Raw genomic sequence first — 22,020 nt, 5'->3', positions numbered from 1 at the left:
GACCCTGGAAGGAGATACGGACTCAGGATCAGAGCTTCCAATCTTTCTTTATTTTAAAGGACAGGTAGTAATTATGTTCTGGGACAAATCTAAGTGGGAATTCCGAAGACAGGCAGTAGGTCGGCAACGCGGGAGGCAACAGATGGTTCTGGTCCAGGGGAATAGGCAGGTTCGTGGTCAGAGGCAGGCGGAAGGTCGAGTCACAGGTTCTAAGGGGTTTTAGGGGTAGATAATCAAAAGCGGTTCAGCAGAGAAGTGTACATTCAATACCTCACAACCAGCCCGCTGCGTCGGGCTGCTTTTATAGGTATCTCTCTCTCGCAGGTGTTTAGAATTCCGGTGATTGACTCCGGAGGACGCGTTCTTCGGCTCCCCCTAGTGGCCTCCTGCCGTCACGCTGGGGTTGAGACCTCACAGAGCCCCCTCCTCCACGGCCGGCTCCTGACGGTCGAGCCACTGTAGACGGCGGGCGACCCCGCGGGCGAGGTGCAGGGCGATCCGGGCGCATCCGATGAAACTCCTCTATTAGTTCTTGGGAGAGGACATCCCGGGCCGGGATCCATGATCGTTTTTCAGGGCCGTATCCTTCCCAGTCCACCAGGTAATGGAGGCCGTCCCGCAGACGTTTGGAATCCAGCACCGCCGTGATAGCGTATGCCGGACCCCCATCTATCTCCAGTGGGGCAGGTGGCGTTGGTGTCGGTAGAGATGGATGGAGAGGGCTAGCATGGACAGGCTTCAGAAGAGACACGTGAAATGCTGACGAGATTCGATAATGTTTAGGTAGAAGCAGTCGGTAGGTTACCGGGTTTATGCGATGGGTGATTTTGAATGGTCCGATGTATCGTGGCCACAGCTTCCGGCAGGGCAGACGCAGCTTCAAGTTTCTCGTGGATAGCCACACCCTCTGACCCGTTTGGTAGCTGGGAGCGGGCCGGCGTCGTCGGTCTGCGAACTTCTTTTGCGTGCTGGCGGCTTGGCAGAGGTGACGATGGGCGGTCTCCCAGACTTCGCCACTGCGTTGGAACCAGTCCTCTACGGCCGGTACGGGACCAGGCCTAGTGTCCCAGGGAAACAATGGGGGCTGGTATCCCAGCACACACTGAAACGGGGTTAATCGTAATGAAGAGTGGAATGTTGAGTTCTGTGCGTATTCTGCCCAGGCCACGTACCGGGACCAATCATGTGGGTGTTGTAAGCAATAACCACGAAGGTACTTCCCCAGTTCCTGGTTGAGTCTTTCGGTTTGGCCGTTGGTCTCTGGATGGTATCCGGACGTCAGCTTCACCTTTATTCCCAGCCGGTTGCAGAACGCCCTCCAGACCTGAGACGTGAACTGAGGACCTCTGTCGGAGATGATTTCTTCTGGAAGGCCGAACGGTCGAAACACCTGGAGGAACAGACACTCTGCCATCTCTATGGCTGAAGGAAGGTTACACAGGGGTATAAAGCGACACATTTTAGAGAACCTGTCGACTAATACTAAAATAGTAGTAAACCCCTCTGACGCCGGTAGGTCGGTGAGGAAGTCCACTGCCACATGGGACCACGGTCTCTGGGGAGTGGGCAGCGGTACTAACTCCCCGGCGGGGAGTTGACGGGGGGTTTTAGTTTGTGCACAGACCGGACAGGATAGCACGTAGTCCCGCACGTCGGAGGCCAACGAATTCCACCAGTATTTCTGGGACAAGAGCTGAGTGGTTCGGGTAATGCCTGGATGTCCTGATCCCAACGAGGTGTGACTCCACTGGACGAGTTGAGGTCGCACTGATGCGGGGACATAGACCCGGTTGGCAGGGGTGTCAGGTGGTGCTGGGTCTGTGCGGAGCGCGTCCTGGATGACGGACTCGAGCTCCCAGTGGATGGGGCCGACGAAATATGAGTCCGGTAGGATGGGTTCGGGATCGCCCATAGACGCCGGAGATCCGTATAGTCGTGAGAGTGCGTCCGCCTTTGCGTTCTTCTCTCCGGGCTGGTACGACACGGTAAATTGGAAGCGCGTGAAGAACAAGGCCCACCGGGCCTGACGCGGGTTTAGCCGTCTTGCCCCTTTCAGATACTCCAGGTTCCGGTGATCAGTCAGGACCATGAAGGGGTGCCGAGCTCCCTCTAGCCAATGCCTCCATTCTTCCAGGGCGAGTTTGATGGCTAGCAGTTCCCGGTTGCCCACGTCGTAGTTTCTTTCCGCCGGGGACAGTTTCTTTGAAAAGAACGCACATGGGTGCACCTTGGGGGGACTCCCCGTGCGTTGGGATAGAACACCCCCCACCCCTTCTTCGGAGGCGTCCACCTCGACAATAAACTGGCGGTCGGGGTCCGGTTGGGTCAGCACGGGAGCTGAGGTGAACGCCAGCTTAAGGGTGTCGAACGCCTTCTGGGCTGCGTCAGACCATGGGAGTTTGCCCTTCTTCTGGCTCGTAAGGGCGGTAAGTGGAGCAGCCATTGCCCCGAAGTTCCGGATGAATCTCGAATAGTAATTGGAGAACCCCAGGAACCGCTGGAGCTCCTTTACGGTGTTGGGTGTAGGCCAGTTGTGCACCGCGTCTACCTTGCCTTGGTCCATGGCGACCCCTCCTGGCGAAAGCACGTATCCAAGGAAGGTGAGCGTTGAGACGTGGAACAGGCTTTTCTCCGCATTCACGTAGAGTTGGTTGGCCTGCAGACGCTGTAGCACTAAACGCACCTGCTGGACGTGCTCCTCCATACTGTGTGAGTAAATGAGCAGATCGTCAATGTACACAATAAGAAACCGATTTATCATGTCATGGAAGAGTTCGTTCATAAAGGCTTGGAATACTGCGGGGGCGTTTGTGAGCCCGTAGGGCATCACCAGGTACTCGTAATGCCCTCTTGCCGTCAGGAAAGCAGTTTTCCATTCATCGCCCTCCCGGATGCGCACCAAGTTGTAAGCGCTACGGAGATCAAGCTTAGTGTATATGCTTGCCCCTCCTACCTGTTCCAAGGCCGCGGGGATGAGGGGCAGAGGGAACCGGTTCTTCACTGTGATCGCATTCAATGCCCGGTAATCGATACAAGGACGGAGCCCTCCATCTTTCTTTCCCACGAAGAAGAAGCTTGAAGCGGCCGGGGACGTGGAGGGGCGGATGATGCCCTGCTGCAGGGATTCCTCGACGTACTGGTTCATGGCCTCCTCCTCTGGTAGGGACAGCGCGTATATCCGGCCCCTCGGCAGCGGTCCCTCTGGCAGCAGCTCGATAGCACAATCGCATGGTCGATGGGGAGCCAGCTCTGCGGCTTTTTGTTTGCTGAATACCTCCTGGAGTGTCTCGTAGCAGGGGGGTACTGCCTGGGTCTTTGTAGCCGTGGCTGCCTCCACCGAGGTGGCTCGGCAGGTGACGTTCAGACATCTGGACATACATTCAGGAGACCAGGTCAGTAACTCACCTTGTCTCCACGAAATCACAGGGTCATGGAGCACAAGCCACGGGTGTCCTAGGATCAGAGGTTCCCGGGGAGAGGACACTATGAAGAACCTTATGTCCTCCTCGTGCAGCGCTCCGACCCGCAGAGTGATGTTAGCCGTCTGGTGCATAATCATTCCGGTGCCCAGGGGCTGCCCATCCAAGGCGTTGATTCGGAGTGGAGGACGCACTGGGATGAGGGGCACAGCTAAACGGTGAGCCAAGTGTTGGTCCATAAAATTCCCTGCCGCCCCCGAGTCCACCAACCCACGTACCTCCTGCTTCATTTTCCCCAAAGATAAAACAGTAGGTAGGGTTAGTTGTTGACGTGACATGTTTAACACTGGAGACAGTCCTACCTTGGCAGAGGTGTAGGTCCAGCCATCCTTCTGACGGGGGGGTCGGAGTCGGCAGTTCCGAAGGAGATGTCCCGCCTCGCCACAATACAAGCACAACTGCTCCCTGATCCTCCTTATTCTCTCCGCTGGAGACAGGGGCAGGCGACCTAACTGCATCGGCTCCGGTCCCTCGTCGGCCAGAGGAGGTGTTACCGGAAAGGTGGGCTCAGATGGAAAACTGGCTCGCGGGGATCGTCGGGACTCGAGGAGGTGTCCCACGCTAATGGACACCCGGATGTAATCGCCAAGCTGGGTGACATCCCCTCGGCACGCCAGTTCGGCCTGGAGTTCAGGACGGAGACCGCGACGGTAGATGGTCAGGAGTGCGGTCTCGCTCCACCCGCTGCCCGCGGCGAGGGTCCGGAACCTCAGGGCGTAATCTGACACCGTTTGCGAGCCCTGCCGGATTTCGCACAGCAAATCTCCCGTGGTTTTCCCGGTAATGGGGTGGTCAAACACCTCTTTAAACTGTGCTTGAAAATGTTGCTCAGACAGAAGTTCTGGGGCTCCCGCTGACCAGAGGGCCGTTGCCCAATCGAGGGCTCTTCCTGTTAACAGGGAGATGACAAAGTCGACTCTGTCCTTCTCCGTTTGGTAGTTTGCAGAGTGGTGGGCGATATACATCCCGCACTGCATGAGGAATCCCAGGCATTTGCCAGGAGAGCCATCATACTTTCCCGGCATAGCCATCGGGGCGGGTCCGGTGGATGCCGAAGGAATGGCGGGTTGAACCGCCGGTGTGGCGGACTGGCGTAGGAGCTGGCATAGCTCCTCAATTCGTTCCTCCTGCTGGGCGAGCCGAAGTTGGAGCTCCGATGGTTCCATTTGAATACGGGTGAGGTATTCTGTCACGTCTGGACCCTGGAAGGAGATACGGACTCAGGATCAGAGCTTCCAATCTTTCTTTATTTTAAAGGACAGGTAGTAATTATGTTCTGGGACAAATCTAAGTGGGAATTCCGAAGACAGGCAGTAGGTCGGCAACGCGGGAGGCAACAGATGGTTCTGGTCCAGGGGAATAGGCAGGTTCGTGGTCAGAGGCAGGCGGAAGGTCGAGTCACAGGTTCTAAGGGGTTTTAGGGGTAGATAATCAAAAGCGGTTCAGCAGAGAAGTGTACATTCAATACCTCACAACCAGCCCGCTGCGTCGGGCTGCTTTTATAGGTATCTCTCTCTCGCAGGTGTTTAGAATTCCGGTGATTGACTCCGGAGGACGCGTTCTTCGGCTCCCCCTAGTGGCCTCCTGCCGTCACGCTGGGGTTGAGACCTCACAGAACGTTATAAATCCTCACCTGTGCCACAGGGTCACTTATGGTTGTTTACTCTTTCAATTCGCTTCCTTTAATGAACAAACGCTTGTTTACCTTCAGGGAAATCTGGGTTAATTTTTTTAGCCCAAAGTGAAAGTGTGATGTTTGTATGAGCCCCTTCTCCAGCAGCAATGTCTATTATCAATTTAAACACCTGCTATATTAAGAATACTTAAAAAGGACCATGTGACAGTAAGGTTAATACATAAATGATTTATTTAAGTAGAATTTTAGATATAACAAATACAAAGATTATCACTAAACAAACCTTCTATCCGGCATGTTATCATCATCATCATAGGGGACAATTCTATTAATTAAACGTGATGAGCGACGTTCAAACATTTCCAGACCTGCCACATTGGGTCCAGAGGTCTGAGAACCCGGTCGAGAGTGTAGATTTAAGACGTTGATCCGGCTTGGACAACTACAATTAAGTCTGCTCCTGCATTCACTACATTCCTCACAGGTGTGTTACATCACTGTGGCTGTCGTTTAGGAGCAGTGCCGACGAGGCGGCGCGGGATGGGAGCGGTTGATTGACAGGTCAAAACCGACTGCGACAACAGGGACAGCAACCCTGAACAAACACATCAATGTTGATAAGATGCACGAGGATAAAACAGCTAAATGAAATTCCATTTAGTCAGTTTTAGGGTCATGTTGTGGTGTAGAGGGACACGTGAACAGATGGGAGACGCTGCTGCATTGCCATTAGTGACCATTCCTACGGTGACAATTATTGCAGATGTCTAATGTGAAAAAAGGCCTCTGTGCAGAGTTGACCTTCATTTTACAAAGACCAGTAAAACCTGACGGTGTTCCAACGAATGCAGCAGTTTCTGCACTCTGCTGTTGGACAAAAAGGCATCTTCATGTAACACTTTTCCTTTCACAACAAGTCAAAATATCTGTAGAATATTTGGTCTAAACAAAGTCGCTTTTCACAGAAGCGAACCAAAACGCCTCACTGTGAAGTAAGAACGTTCTCTCCTCTGGAGAGAAAAACTCACTCAGTAAAACATTGTTTAGCAGAGAGAATTGAAGCCAACAACAAGACTTAAAGAATTTAACCGTTGCATCAGTGAAAACCAGACGCAAAGCCATCGTTTCAATGATTGCGAATCGTGCTGGAAATGACCAAAGGGGCCGAGTTGACGCCATCGTCACAGAGCCCGGGGCTGAAGAAGGGGAGGAGCTTCTCGGTGAAGGAGCAGCCGGTGAAGGAGTAGATCTGATTTGCGGCGTCTACGTCATAGAAGGCGACCAGGCCCTCCTCGTAGTCCACCAACACCCCCACCTTCCGGGGCCTGGAGCCAAGCGGGAGGGCGAGAGGAGAGCCAACCAGAGCGGCGTATTCTTCTCCGTTCTTCAACCACACGGTCCAGTGGCCGTTGTCGGGGCACAGCGGGATGATTCCCTTTCTCTTGATCGACGCTCTGGCCACGCCTAAAGTCCATCTGGTCTTCCCTTCAACTTCAACCTCAAAGTAAAATCTTCCAGAGGAGAAACTCTGTCTTCCCAACACACAGCAGCTAGGGTTGAATCTGTCGGGCGTGTCCGGGAGATTCTTCTTGACGAGCCCATGGTGAACCCGCTTGCCGTCACCTGACAGGATGAGGGCGTTGTGAGCTGTGTCGGGGTCCAGAGTCACGTCCACGGCGACCCGCCGGAGCCTCTCCAGCTCGGCCTCACGGATCAACGTCTTCACCTCCGCACCGAGCGTCTCCTCCAGCCGATCCAGCACCGCTCTCACGGCGCCCGCGAACGGCGGCGGCTCGATGCCGACCTCTTTCCAGTCCCTGGCGGGCGCGGAAGCATTCAGGGACCCGAAGCATTGCAGGAAGTGCAGGTGGTCCTTGGTGCGAGAGAGCTGCTCCACCTCAGCGCGTTGCCTGATCAGCTCGGAGACCTCCTGCTCGAGCTCTCGGACGAAGCCTTCGGCCTGCTCCTCGCTGGCCTTCCGCGTCGCCTCGATCGCCCCAATGAGCTCGGCCCGGGTTCTTTCCAGAGACCGTATCAAACCCGTGAGGACCTGGACCCCGTCTGCTGTCTCTCTGTCAGCGGCTTGCCTGCTCAGCTTTTCCATGTGTTTTATCTCCTGGACCTTTGATTGTCTCTCCTGAATCATCCGCTGGAATTCGACGTCTCTCCTCCCCAGTTCCGCCCGCTGCTCCTCAAACTGCTCCTTCAGCGGAATGACTTGGTGCGACTTGTGGTCCAAAGCCGGGCACAGCGCGCACACACAGGCCCGGTCGTCTTTGCAGAAGAGCTCCAGAGGCCTGTCGTGAACCGCACACACCCTGCCCTCCAGGTCCTCCACAGGCTCGGTCAGCCGATGCCTCTGCAGGCGTGGTACCGTCAGGTGCGGCTGCAGGGGGTCGTCGCAGTAGGAGGCCAGGCACACCAGGCAGGACCGCGCGGCCTTTCCTTTTCTCCCAGTGCAGACGTCGCAGGGAACGTCTCCCGGTCGGGCGGCTTGTCGATCCGAGCCCGTCCCCCCCGCCGACTCTCTGAACCGAGCTGCCATCTCGGATATGAAACTGTTGACCGGCAGATCGGGCCTCCCGTGGAAAGGAAGTTCGCAGGAGGGGCATCGGCACTCGGTGCCGCTGTCCCAGTGACGCGTGACGCAGGTCCGGCAAAAGTTGTGGCCACACGGCAGGGTGGCCGGATCGGTGAACACATCCAGACAGAGGCTGCACAGGAACTGCTCTTTGGCCGGCAGGAAGCTGGCGGACGACATGCCGACGCTGTGGAATTGGAACGAAAGCTTGACATTACAACACCGTCATAGCTCAGAGAGCTTTTTGTCTTGGTGGGGGAGGCTGAAAGGAAACGCACAATGTCGGCCGCATTCAAACATGGTCCCTTCCTGCAGTTTTAGAAACTAAAGGCGCAGCCAAAGCTTACAGGTTGTATTCTACATTTTATCACAGTACCCCCGCCCCCTTACTCTTCCTCCCTGATGTATTAGTCCATTTGTTTTATTGAAGAAGGTTTGCTAACAAAGCTCCTCTAAATCACCGATAAAAGCGGGTCATTTCCTATTGATCCTGTCTGTTCTGTTTCTCTGTTTCAGCTGGAACTATTTCCCCAAACGGAGTCTCTCCAACTCGCCGACACTTTCTTCACAACAAACATGGTTTAATTTTCGGGCAGCAGAGTCTCGTGGAAACCTGCTTTCGAACGCCATCGTCCACACGCTGCTACTCACCAATGTCGGGCGGGAGCCTCCTCAACGACCCGCAGGGACTAATGAAGTATTTCTTGTGGGTTTTGGTGCAGGACTTGGTTGGAGAGGCTTCTTTTTAGTTTCTGCCACGGCAGGTAAACCGGTCTGGGCAGCAAGGAAAGAACTAAAAATAACTTTTGCAATCTTCACCAGGAAGTGTTTGCACACATCCTCGTTCCCTGGAAGATGAATTACTAATGTACTGTATGTATCTATTTGTTTATTTGTTTACTCGTTTTCGTACATTTATCAGTTTATTTATCTACCAACATTTTCCATCTCAGTCAGTGTTCCAAGAGGATTTGCACTGATTTTAGGCCACTAAAACGATTTGAACAAAACGAACAATCAGCTCTTTTCTCCCCCTTTTACATGAAGGAAACTGTAATGTCCACCACGTCACTCTCTTATAGAGAGGGTGGAGCTTCACACACTCACAGACACACACTCACAGACACACACACACTTTCTGCTGTTGTTTCAGGTTGTCGGTCTCATTCTCAGGTGATTTCTAATAACCTGCACGTGTGTGTTGACCCCATTTCTTAATGACTCCTCTGATATGTTGTGGATTTATAGAAACTTCTAATATACTTTTAATGACCCTTTCTAATGTATTTTGTGTGTGTGTGTGTGTTTTAAATGAATGAGCTCCTTCACTCTGCAGAAGGCTGCAGCCATTCAGAGACGAGGAAGCAACATTTATAATTATTTGTGTGTGTCATAGTGTTGTTATGAAAGTGAGAACATGAATGTGTATGTTTCCTCCTTCCTGTGTGGACTTCTGCTCTTTGTCTCGATCCGCCCACAATAAAATGAACATTTAGATTCATGAACAAAAAACTATAACATATTCGTTCAAATTTGCGTCAACATTTACGTTGATATTTGCGTTAACATTTCGACCTTGTTAACATAATTAATACTTCAGATGCAAACTGCTCCTCAGCATGTCGTCTGCATTTCATCATCTACATACAACATGTAAATGTGATTTGTGTACCTACTTGTGTACTTTGTGTCTCTGTGTGAATAAACTGTGTTTCTGAGTGAGACCGACTGAGATTGAATTGATTTCACAGTCGAGAGGACGGAGAAATGAAAGATGTGAGAGAAGGCAGAGGGGGGAGGAAAGGTGTGTGTGTGTGTGTGTGTGTGTGTGTGTGTGTGTGTAATGAGGCCTGACTTGGTTAATACGTCAAGGTGAGGTTTGCTTTCGGATGCCAGCACACACACACCATCACACACACACACACACACACACTGGAAGTGATCACAGCGATGAATCAACCTCTTCCTTCACGTCTGAGGAACGTAACGACACCTCGGGTTTTCTGCGAGATGAAAATAACAAGTTTAAACGGTTTTAGAAAACAGCTGTTTTTTTCACCCACCTCGTCTCCATGACAACAGGGCGGATGGGTGTCGGCAGACAGACGGAGGTGCGTCCGTGCGTGTAACGTCACACCCGAGAACTCTTTTAATCGGCACGCTTCATTTTTTTGAGCTGCAGGTAACCGTGGCAACCGCGTCCACGCCGCAGGTAGCTCTCGGTTGGTTCCTGCTGGCGCTCCTCTGCTCCTCTGCTCCTCTGCTCCTCTGCTCCTCTGCTCCTCTCACACGTTTCTCCTGCGGCCTGCTGACAATCACCTACAGATGATAAAAGTGGGACCTCGAGGGGAGGTTTTGAAGGCAGGAGCTGGACTAGTATTTTCACATAGTGGGGTGTATATATATATATGTGAGACATGTTACTAGGGGGAAGAAGTAGTCCACAAGTAGAAATACCCAGAGTTTGCTGATGGGCTTCATTGTTTCCTTGGAGCGGATCTTAAAGCCCCCCCAGGGACACCTCAGGTAACCTGATGAAAAGCATGAAGAGGCTTTGCACCAAATACTAAATGGATGGCAAACAAATAACATCCAGCCATGTTGTCTTATTTACACCTGAGCGCGTGGCACAAACAAAGTACAACAGCAACGACAACATGTGAGTTTAAAAGAAGATCGATGAGATCAGACTGCAGGAGATGTGGGAACATGAGGTGAACCCACACACACACACACACACACACACACACACACGTCTCGCTGTCCTCTCTGAGCTTCAGTCCACATGAGCCTGAGTGGGACGACTGTGTGTTTGTGCGGTAGCGGGTTGTCTAAGTTTAGCTCACAACATTCCTGCCACGTTACCGTGGCAACCCTGGGAGACAAAAAGGTCAGGTATGACTGGGTCCCTCTTCACCGTTTTTCTTTTTTTCTGATTTTTTGAGAGACGAAATCCACACGGATGAAACAGGAAGAAAATATGACAAGAGGAAGTGAGATTATGGCGAGACATGATCATCACATGAAGAAACACCTCAGTTCATCACTAACATTCCACAGATTATGTATATTTCAGTGGCCATGAAGAGGAAGAAACACTTTTTTGAAGTAGATCTACCTCTGAAATGTCATGGATTAAAAGTAGAAAGTAGCAGATTAAACAAATAATCAAATAAAGTCTAAATACCTCAGATTTGTATTAATTCCAGCATTAGATGTTCATGGTCAAGATGGTGCTGCAGATGCTGGAGTCAGATTCCATGTGATTCAAGCTGATTCTGAAATATAAGAGCGATGTCATCCATCCCTCAGGCTCCTTCTCCACTGGGCTCATTCACATGGACAAAATGCCCCATCCGACCCCAAAAGTCCCAATGAGACCCAATGGAGATGAAATACCTCTAGAAGAAATCCCCAGGAGACTCGAGAATCAAACCCGCGGAGTCAAATAAACCAGTTATGCAAGTCGGGGAAGTGGAGGTCCGGAAAAGAAAAAAACATTCATTAATGTTAAAAACTGACCTAAATCTGTCATTGATTTTCTGGGGATGAGATTCATCCCATCAGAAGCTCATCACTGATTCATTAACGTCTCCTCGTCGGTTCATTCAAACATTTCATCTATTTTCTGTTCACTTGCTGGGCTGTTTCACTCTGTTCTGGAGGATTCAGGTGTCAATCAGCATGTAGCCCCGCCCCAAAGCATCCCCTGCTTTATGGTCTATGAGAGACCTGTCAATCAGCGTGTATTGAAGAAGACTCATGTTTACAATCTTTACTGAGGGAATAAGTCAAAAGAGAAGTAGAGTAATTTCTTCATAGACGTCTATGGGAGCAGAGGAGTCGCCCCCTGCTGGTCACTACACAGAAGTAGAGTCATTTCCTCATAGACGTCTATGGGAGCAGAGGAGTCGCCCCCTGCTGGTCACTACACAGAAGTAGAGTCATTTCCTCATAGACGTCTATGGGAGCAGAGGAGTCGCCCCCTGCTGGTCACTACACAGAAGTAGAGTCATTTCCTCATAGACGTCAATGGGAGCAGAGGAGTCGCCCCCTGCTGGTCACTACACAGAAGTAGAGTCATTTCCTCATAGACGTCTATGGGAGCAGAGGAGTCGCCCCCTGCTGGTCACTACACAGAAGTAGAGTCATTTCCTCATAGACGTCTATGGGAGCAGAGGAGTCGCCCCCTGCTGGTCACTACACAGAAGTAGAGTCATTTCCTCATAGACGTCAATGGGAGCAGAGGAGTCGCCCCCTGCTGGTCACTACACAGAAGTAGAGTCATTTCCTCATAGACGTCTATGGGAGCAGAGGAGTCGCCCCCTGCTGGTCACTACACAGAAGTAGAGTCATTTCCTCATAGACGTCTATGGGAGCAGAGGAGTCGCCCCCTGCTGGTCACTACACAGAAGTAGAGTCATTTCCTCATAGACGTCTATGGGAGCAGAGGAGTCGCCCCCTGCTGGTCACTACACAGAAGTAGAGTCATTTCCTCATAGACGTCTATGGGAGCAGAGGAGTCGCCCCCTGCTGGTCACTACACAGAAGTAGAGTCATTTCCTCATAGACGTCAATGGGAGCAGAGGAGTCGCCCCCTGCTTGTCACTACACAGAAGTAGAGTCATTTCCTCATAGACGTCTATGGGAGCAGAGGAGTCGCCCCCTGCTGGTCACTACACAGAAGTAGAGTCATTTCCTCATAGACGTCTATGGGAGCAGAGGAGTCGCCCCCTGCTGGTCACTACGCAGAAGTAGAGTCATTTCCTCATAGACGTCTATGGGAGCAGAGGAGTCGCCCCCTGCTGGTCACTACACAGAAGTAGAGTCATTTCCTCATAGACGTCTATGGGAGCAGAGGAGTCGCCCCCTGCTGGTCACTACACAGAAGTAGAGTCATTTCCTCATAGACGTCAATGGGAGCAGAGGAGTCGCCCCCTGCTGGTCACTACACAGAAGTAGAGTCATTTCCTCATAGACGTCTATGGGAGCAGAGGAGTCGCCCCCTGCTGGTCACTACACAGAAGTAGAGTCATTTCCTCATAGACGTCTATGGGAGCAGAGGAGTCGCCCCCTGCTGGTCACTACACAGAAGTAGAGTCATTTCCTCATAGACGTCTATGGGAGCAGAGGAGTCGCCCCCTGCTGGTCACTACACAGAAGTAGAGTCATTTCCTCATAGACGTCTATGGGAGCAGAGGAGTTGCCCCCTGCTGGTCACTACACAGAAGTAGAGTCATTTCCTCATAGACGTCTATGGGAGCAGAGGAGTCGCCCCCTGCTGGTCACTACGCAGAAGTAGAGTCATTTCCTCATAGACGTCTATGGGAGCAGAGGAGTCGCCCCCTGCTGGTCACTACACAGAAGTAGAGTCATTTCCTCATAGACGTCTATGGGAGCAGAGGAGTCGCCCCTGCTGGTCACCACACAGAATGCAGCTTTAACACATGAAGCTTTTCTCACTACATTCCAGTGGCTAACATCACAGATACTTAAGGGACAGAGGATGTTGCATGTGTACAGACTGTAAAGCCCTCTGAGGCAAATTTGTAATTTGCGATTTTGGGCTATACTAAATAAAATGAATTGAATTGAATTAAGTGTATGACTCGTGGAACAAATACATTTTTGTAGCAGAGCATTCACAGTATTACACTCAAAAGCGTCACTGCTTTACAGAAAGAGACAGTAATTCTTCTTACTTCTATCTCATCTCCTTCCTTTTCACTCCCTCTCTCCTCATCCTCTGCTCCCTCCATCCCTTTCCCTCGTGACCGTCCCGCCTCCCTCCATCTGTCTCTGAGCATGAGATGCCATCTGAAATGAACATTGCAGTTCGGCGTGTAGCTGTATGTTGGTCCGGGATCTATTGGGGGGGCGGATCATTGGAGAAAAGGGAACCGGGGGAAGCAGGAGCGAGTCGGTTCATTAACGCATTCATCTCGCTTCAAAAAACTCTTCCATCCGCCCGTCGAGAGGAAAAACAGTGTTGAGAGGATGAAGGAGGGAGGAGGAAGAGGAAGAGGAGGAGCGGCTTAATGCTGCTCAATGATTAGTTTGGAGGAAACATATTTCATTCTTCTATTTTTCATCAAAACTTGGAGGCGTGGAAAGCAGTGAAGTGAAGATGAATCCTTGATGTTTACAGAAAACAGAGTAGAAAGTACAGTACTTTCTCACTGGCAATGCTGCTTTACATCAGATCCATTAAAAAACACAGAAGTACATTAAAATGCAATAAAATGCAACGGCTCTCTCTCCTTAAGAACTATAGATGATGAGAAATAACTCAAAACTACTCCTTCATCTCGGAGGCAAATGTCTTTATTCAATGACCTTTTAAAGCAGGCTCAGATGGATGATGTTATTTTATTAACTAATAATACGTTTTTCTTCAAAACTCCAGCAGCACGTTTTTATTTCTGGTCGTCACATAAAAACAGTCTTTTCAAAATAAATGTCCTTTTTGGCGTTATAATAACTGCTCGTTTGATGGTCTCTTGTCGCTGAGCCGAGGACGTTAACAGAGTTTTTATCACCTCAGAGGAGTGTTTTCACTCAGGAGAGACAGGAAGCGTGTGTGTCTGTGTATGTGTCAGTGTGTGGGTGTGAGGGTGAGGGTGTGTGTGTCTGTGTGACTGTGTGAGTGTGAGTGTGAGGGTGAGGGTGTGGGTGTGTGTGAAAGAGAGAGAGAGAGTTTTTTGTTGTTGCTAAAGGTCGACGGATCAACGTCTGCTTCTCAGATCACACGTTCTAAATGAAGTGATTTATGGAGGAGAAACTCTCTCTCTCTCTCTCTCTCTCTCTCTCTCTCTTAAACTTCCCTCCTGCAGGAATAACCCTAAAACCAGTCAATAGGACATTAATGGAAACACAATTCATCACTTTAATTAGACCAAACAGGGTCAAGCTTGTGTGTGTTTGTGTGTGTGATCATAAATTCACGAGCTCACACACCTGTCGGTATTCGAGTGTGTTTGAAGAACCGATCGAGGCTGCAGACGTATAAATAATAACCAGTAATCTGTGACATCGGCACAAACAATAGTCCTTCGATTCATGTTCCCGAGAGGATGAACCCTCGGACCTTCAACGCCACAGAGTCACATGACGCTACGCACGCAGCTCTGTAGCAAGCAGACTTATTTCTCTTATTTTCATCACACGCTGGAGAAAAGAGGAATAAAAGAGATAACTGTGTTATTCCATCTCTAATTCTCTGCCTTCCTCAGTGAATCTCTGTCAATAACACGTGTGTGTGTGTGTGTGTGTCCTCTGGTTCATCTATCTGCGTGGGCACCGGCACAATGAGGACCTTATTGAAAGGTGTAACAGGAACGGAGAGAGGAGCAGAGACACACATGTAGACCAAACGAGGTCTTCATGGAGGCCAGCGATGGATGAAGAGAAGAGAAGAGGAGACAGGAGACAGGAACGAGGACAAAGGGGACCGATGGGGATCCAACGCATTGATCAGGCCCGACTGGTGGCAGCCATCAGTCCAAACCTGTGTTTCTCTGCTGCTGGAAGTACATTTACTCCAATATTATCTATACTACTACTATAGTAGTACTTGTAGTGAAATGTTTTACTTTTTACTGCGCTGCATTAATCCAAAGTTTTGGTTGGACTTGATTTGAGATTCCGCTCGTCTGGTGTTTCCAGACAGGTCGTCCTCACCTCAGGTGTCTGGTAACCGCTGAGAAACATCGTCTGATGCTCACTGACACAACGGCAAGCGCACACACACACACACACACACACACACACACAAACACACACACACACACACACACGTTCAGGAAGAGTTAGAAACATTATATCCAGCGGGGGATTTGGCAAACAGAGGCCGATGGCAGACCACTTAGACATCAGCAAACACACACACACAGACACACACACAAAGACGCACCAACGAACACACTAACAGACAGAAACACACACACATGTGCATGTATATGCCCCGTGGGGCTGGTTGCCATGGGGACAGTGATAAGGGTTCTAAATGGAACTCAATAATTCATGAGCTGTTGATAAGACACACACACACACACACATGCACGTACACACACACTCTCACACACACACACACACACACACACTTCACACTCATTCAACACGCACAATTACGAGAAAAGGAGGCGGACAAGACAACTCAACGAGATAAACTGCAGCAACAACAAAAACAAGATCCTTCTCCTGCTCACATGAAGAAACTTCAGGGCTCATTTGATGCGACGTATCCTCAGAAATATCTTTTTTTAAGAGAAAGAATTCCTGCTTTTTTTTTACAAACAAATGTTTTTTTTAACGTAAAGGTTTATTTATTACGTATCTTTTAAAAATAATCCTCTGTCTGCACAGGAAACCACTTCTGGGAAAAGATGGTAAAGTAGATATTCAGAATCAGGAGAAGAAGGACGACCTTCCTTGATATGAACCAGATCAATACCTCACTATCACTGTAAGATCTCTGGTCAGTGACCTAACATCCATTGATCGATCCCCGATGGGCCCACCATCCCATAGACAGACAGATCGATTGATCGACCAATGAGGTCGTCCGGTCGGCACAGATGACAGCCAATGATGATGCTCGGTGGTCTCCGGACGATCGAGAGGAAGAGAGATCCATCTTCTCTTCTTTCTTCTTCTCTGGTGTCCATGTGTCCATCTCCGTCTGTGTCTTCAGTCCCTCTTCTTCATCTTATTTTATTGACGAGGCAGAATGCTCTTCTTTTTTTCCACGTTCTGAAAGTGGTTTTCTTCTTGTAACAAAATGTGATTCTCTCTCTCTCTCTCTCTCGTCTACTTCTCCTGGTGATAAAAACCTGTTATTCTCCCCCATCTTCTCCTCGTTCCTCCCTCAGCAGCAATAACACTTGTATTTCTGCTTCACCTCCTCGTCTTTACACAGTCATAAAACCTCCCTCCTTTTAATCCCTTCTCCTCGCTTCCTTCTTCAAAAATAAATTGACATTCGACCTCCTGACCTTCTTCTTCTTCTTATCCATCCGACAGTGGTAGAAGGTACCCTTTCATTTCCTCCTCCTCTCCTGACAATGATGAAGAGTGTTTCTTCTTCCTCAGACGGGCATTTGTCTCGGAGCAGTAAACTCCTTCAGCTCCTTTTAATTACTTTTTCACGGCTGTTTTGTTGTTCAGTTCGGGGAAACGAGGCAGAGTTAATGTGGAAATAAACTCACTCAAGTAGTAAAAGCTCTGAAATTCAACCCACATTTACTCACCAGTGGTCCATTGCGTCATTAATAATCATTATTTCCATCATTGTAAGAATCAGCAAAGAGCTGGAATAGGAAATGAGCAAATTTCTGATTTACACAAGGTGAAACCACAACTTTTCTGAGATTCTTTTGCTTTTATTCTTTTTTTTTTATTGTGCAACATAAACATTTCTTTTGTGTTAAAAGATAATAACGTGTGACACGTGAGTCCGCTGGTAACTCGAAGCAGTAATGAGTCCACAGGGGAGCAGGAGCGGAGTTTGGAGACTGTTAAGATTGTCAAGACCAAAAAAAAACAGAGCCCATCAACACTAAGACCAGAGTCTATCAAGACCAAGGCCAAGACCGGAGTCTATCAAGACCAAGACCCGAGTCTATCAAGACCAAGACCAGAGTCGATCAAGACTAAGACCAGAGTCCATCAAGACCAAGACTTTGAGGAATAGAGATCAAGTCAAGACCAGAAACTAAATTCCCCTCTAAAGGTTAGTTTAAACAGGGAGGCTCTGTAGCGTGACCCCGCCCCCAACCCCCTGCTTTGAAGAAGACTTGAAACTAGAGACTGTGACCATAAACTCATGTTTATAATGTTTACTGAGGGAATAAATCAAAAGACAAGTAGAGTCATTTCCTCATAGACGTCTATGGGAGCCGAGGAGTCGCCCCCTGCTGGTCACTACACAGAAGTAGAGTCATTTCCTTATAGACGTCTATGGGAGCAGAGGAGTCGCCCCCTGCTGGTCACTACACAGAAGTAGAGTCATTTCCTCATAGACGTCTATGGGAGCAGAGGAGTCGCCCCCTGCTGGTCACTACACAGAAGTAGAGTCATTTCCTCATAGACGTCTATGGGACCAGAGGAGTCGTCCCCTGCTGGTCACTACACAGAAGTAGAGTCATTTCCTCATAGACGTCTATGGGAGCAGAGGAGTCGCCCCCTGCTGGTCACTACACAGAAGTAGAGTCATTTCCTCATAGACGTCTATGGGAGCAGAGGAGTCGCCCCCTGCTGGTCACTACACAGAAGTAGAGTCATTTCCTCATAGACGTCTATGGGACCAGAGGAGTCGTCCCCTGCTGGTCACTACACAGAAGTAGAGTCATTTCCTCATAGACGTCTATGGGAGCAGAGGAGTCGCCCCCTGCTGGTCACTACACAGAAGTAGAGTCATTTCCTCATAGACGTCTATGGGAGCAGAGGAGTCGCCCCCTGCTGGTCACTACACAAAAGTAGAGTCATTTCCTCATAGACGTCTATGGGAGCAGAGGAGTCGCCCCCTGCTGGTCACTACACAGAAGTAGAGTCATTTCCTAATAGACGTCTATGGGAGCAGAGGAGTCGCCCCCTACTGGTCACTACACAGAAGTAGAGTCATTTTCTCATTTTCGACACATTCGACAACTGAAGGTTGCATTTAAAAGACTTAAAATGTTTTTAGAACAGAAACAGGAAAAGTCAACTATTACTGCATACTATCACACCACCACACATTCACACCCCCACACAATCACACAATCACACCATCACAAGTAAAACCCTTCAGACAGCTCCTGTCTACAAATAAGCTTCACATTCTGCCCTCTTTGAACTCAGGTATCAGAGCAAGCTTCATTCACTGTGTTTTACGGAATCATTTCTGTGAAAAAGAAACTCTCTCTTCAAAGTGCCCCAAACGTCCTCCCAGGTTTAGAAAGCAATCACAGAGAGCAAGGTAGGAAATTTAGGGGGGGGGTTGGGTTTCTGTCGGTTACAAACAACAACGCGTGTGAGTTTGTGTGTCTTTTGGATTTGGGAAAATGTACATGACAGAACGGTGCAGAACAGAAAGAGAGAGTTTACGTGTCTCAACAGAGCAGAACTGACACCAATCTGTCAGCCATCCCACACACACACACACACACACACACACACAAAGAAGATGAAGAGGAGGAGAACAACAAAGAGGAGGAAGACGCCAATGTGGTTCAGATGACAAATTGTACTGCAATACTCCCCCTCTCTCTCTCTCCCTTCTCTCCCCCTCCCTCCCCTTCAATTTGCTTCATTAACATAAGTGTAACAAAGACAATGTGACCAAAGCGTCATGTGAGCTAATACAAAGAACAAGGTGCTGTGTCCCTCTTGAGTCTTCTGGCTCCTCGGTTCCTGTGAACCCTCAGAGACACACGGAGGGCTTCTTGTGAAACGGACCCGAATGCTTCGGAGGTTTGGCTCCTGGCGTGTGGGCGTCCTCCTCGGAGAGCAGAGGTCACGGCTGGAACCCACCAGTGTCACACAGTGAGTGACACACGGGTCCTTTCATGGACGCAATGTGTCCGTCAGACCTTCCCGTGGTGGAGCAGTGACGCAACAAGCAGAAACACCATCAGACACGGGCCAACACGCATTTATGTATATGTACATGTAGAAGTCTTGTTTTTCTTCACTAATCCTGGAACTTCTGCCAGGAAAACATGGAGATTCCAGGAGGTCTCTTCAGGAATTGAGAAACAATGTCTCAGATATAATGTATATACTCGCTATATGGAAACAGAAACCTACCAAAATATCAATACTAAAGTAATGATAAAATCTTTATTCAGAACAACTTCTCTTACTATGTATAGTGAATAGTATATCATCAAATGGTCCAGCCCATTTTTATTTTTCTATCCCTATTTTATATTTATTATATTTTCCTTCATTCCCAGTGTTCTTAACTCATTTCATCTGGTTTCTAAACTACTATTTTGTGTTTCTATCTCATGAATTGCATTCATTACCTTTAGCTTTGATGCTTGTTTTGTGTCCTCTACCTACTTGATTGATCAACGCACTTTATTCTCCACACTTTGCAGTACTTCTGATATTTCTGTGTGTCATTTTAATGTTTGTTGATGTTTAACATTGCGTATTAAAGCGTGCCTCTTGTCTTTTTATGTTTAATAGTCCACAGTTGAATAATATTGAATTTGAGAGCCAGACTCTGAGTGACAGACGGGGAATGTTGGACTTTGATTTCCCTGCAGGCCGTTTTTACATTTAACCGTGTTCAACCCACAGCATTCAAATGACATCAATTATTCATTGTGTGTGTGTGTGTGTGTGTGTGTGTGTGTGTGTGTGTGTGGATTTGGAGCTAACGGCTCATTACAGAGGCGACCGCCAGCTCAGCTTCACATCCGTTCTTCTCATACGTGCTGATTTGAAACCGAATCATATTAAAAGGGAGAAGTTGTTCTCTGAAGGTGTGAAACATCGAGTTGGATCGACTGCTGCAGTATTTCATCCATCACAGGAAAATCACAGGAAATCCTGTTATTAAACGATTGAATCAGACACTAATGAAACACTGTCTTGAAGTCATTGCAATAAACTGGAGACAGATGTTGGAGAGGATCGGATCACATGGACGACCTGTAAATAAATACTGCAGCTGCTAAATGTGTGTGTGTGTGTGTGTGTGCTTGGATTTTATATATATATTTGTATATTACGTTTATTGATGGCAAAGATGATGTCATGTAACTCACATGATGTCATGTAACTTACATGATGTCATGTAACACACATGATGTCATGTAACTTACATGATGTCATGTAACACACATGATGTCATGTAACTTACATGATGTCATGTAACTTACATGATGTCATGTAACTTACATGATGTCATGTAACACACATGATGTCATGTAACTTACATGATGTCATGTAACACACATGATGTCATGTAACTTACATGATGTCATGTAACACACATGATGTCATGTAACTTACATGATGTCATGTAACTTACATGATGTCATGTAACACACATGATGTCATGTAACTTACATGATGTCATGTAACTCACATGATGTCATGTAACTCAAATGATGTCATGTAACTCACATGATGTCATGTTACTCAAATGATGTCATGTAACATACATGATGTCATGTAACACACATGATGTCATGTAACTCAAATGATGTCATGTAACTCAAATGATGTCATGTAACTCAAACAATGTCATGTAACACACATGATGTCATGTAACACACATGATGTCATGTAACTCAAATGATGTCATGTAACTCACATGATGTCATGTTACTCAAATGATGTCATGTAACTCAAATGATGTCATGTAACTCACATGATGTCATGTAACTCAAATGATGTCATGTAACACACACGATGTCATGTAACTCACATGATGTCATGTAACACACACGATGTCATGTAACTCAAACAATGTCATGTAACGCACATGATGTCATGTAACACACATGATGTCATGTAACTCAAATGATGTCATGTAACTCACATGATGTCATGTTACTCAAATGATGTCATGTAACTCAAATGACGTCATGTAACTCAAATGACGTCATGTAACTCACATGATGTCATGTAACTCAAATGATGTCATGTAACACACACGATGTCATGTAACTCACATGATGTCATGTAACTCAAATGATGTCATGTAACACACACGATGTCATGTAACTCACATGATGTCATGTAACTCAAATGATGTCATGTAACACACACGATGTCATGTAACTCAAATGATGTCATGTAACACACACGATGTCATGTAACTCACACGATGTCATGTAACTCACATGATGTCATGTAACTCACATGATGTCATGTTACTCAAATGATGTCATGTAACTCTAATGATGTCATGTAACACACACAATGTCATGTAACTCACATGATGTCATGTAACACACACAATGTCATGTAACTTCATTTAAAAATTCTCACAGAACAGAATAACTGTGGCGGAATAAACGAGAATGAATAGTTATTACTAATTGATCATTTAGGATCAGGCAAAGATGCATTAATAATGATAATAATAATACTCTTGTCTATTTATATGTTGGAGAATTCAGAATGTGAAGCTCACAGAAGAAAAATGAGTGGGAATAATTTTTTTTCCTAGTTTCCAAGGAAACTATATTCTGTGATTTTCAGTTCGTAGTTGGACAGATTTCGGATTTTGGGTTTGACGGGTTTGTCCACAAAGAGCCACACATTTACTTTAATATGAAACAACTAGAGAGACAAACATTTATTAAGCAACGACAAAGAGAAGC

At 48.0% G+C, this 22,020-nt stretch overlaps 1 protein-coding gene across 2 annotated transcripts; it reads right to left on the bottom strand.

Annotated features, from left to right (window-relative positions):
* Positions 1-5,412: 5,412 nt before the first annotated feature.
* Positions 5,413-9,957, bottom strand: LOC134107484 (E3 ubiquitin-protein ligase TRIM39-like). 2 transcript variants are annotated; one of them, XM_062559252.1, is made up of 3 exons: positions 9,760-9,957; positions 8,348-8,470; positions 5,413-7,883 (listed from the first exon to the last, which is right to left on the bottom strand). In XM_062559252.1, exon 3 carries the CDS (start codon positions 7,874-7,876, stop codon positions 6,242-6,244), a length of 1,635 nt encoding a protein of 544 aa, XP_062415236.1. In that variant the 5' UTR covers positions 7,877-7,883; positions 8,348-8,470; positions 9,760-9,957; the 3' UTR covers positions 5,413-6,241. The 2 variants fall into 2 exon arrangements, with proteins under 2 accessions (XP_062415236.1, XP_062415238.1); XM_062559254.1 differs by lacking the exon at positions 9,760-9,957 and having other exon boundaries at positions 8,348-8,771.
* Positions 9,958-22,020: the final 12,063 nt, after the last annotated feature.

Source organism: Pungitius pungitius, chromosome 2 (assembly GCF_949316345.1).
Source record: "Pungitius pungitius chromosome 2, fPunPun2.1, whole genome shotgun sequence".
Lineage (NCBI taxonomy): Eukaryota > Metazoa > Chordata > Actinopteri > Perciformes > Gasterosteidae > Pungitius > Pungitius pungitius.
The sequence above is the reverse complement of the archived record's forward strand: the minus strand, read 5'-3'. Positions and strand labels throughout refer to the sequence as shown.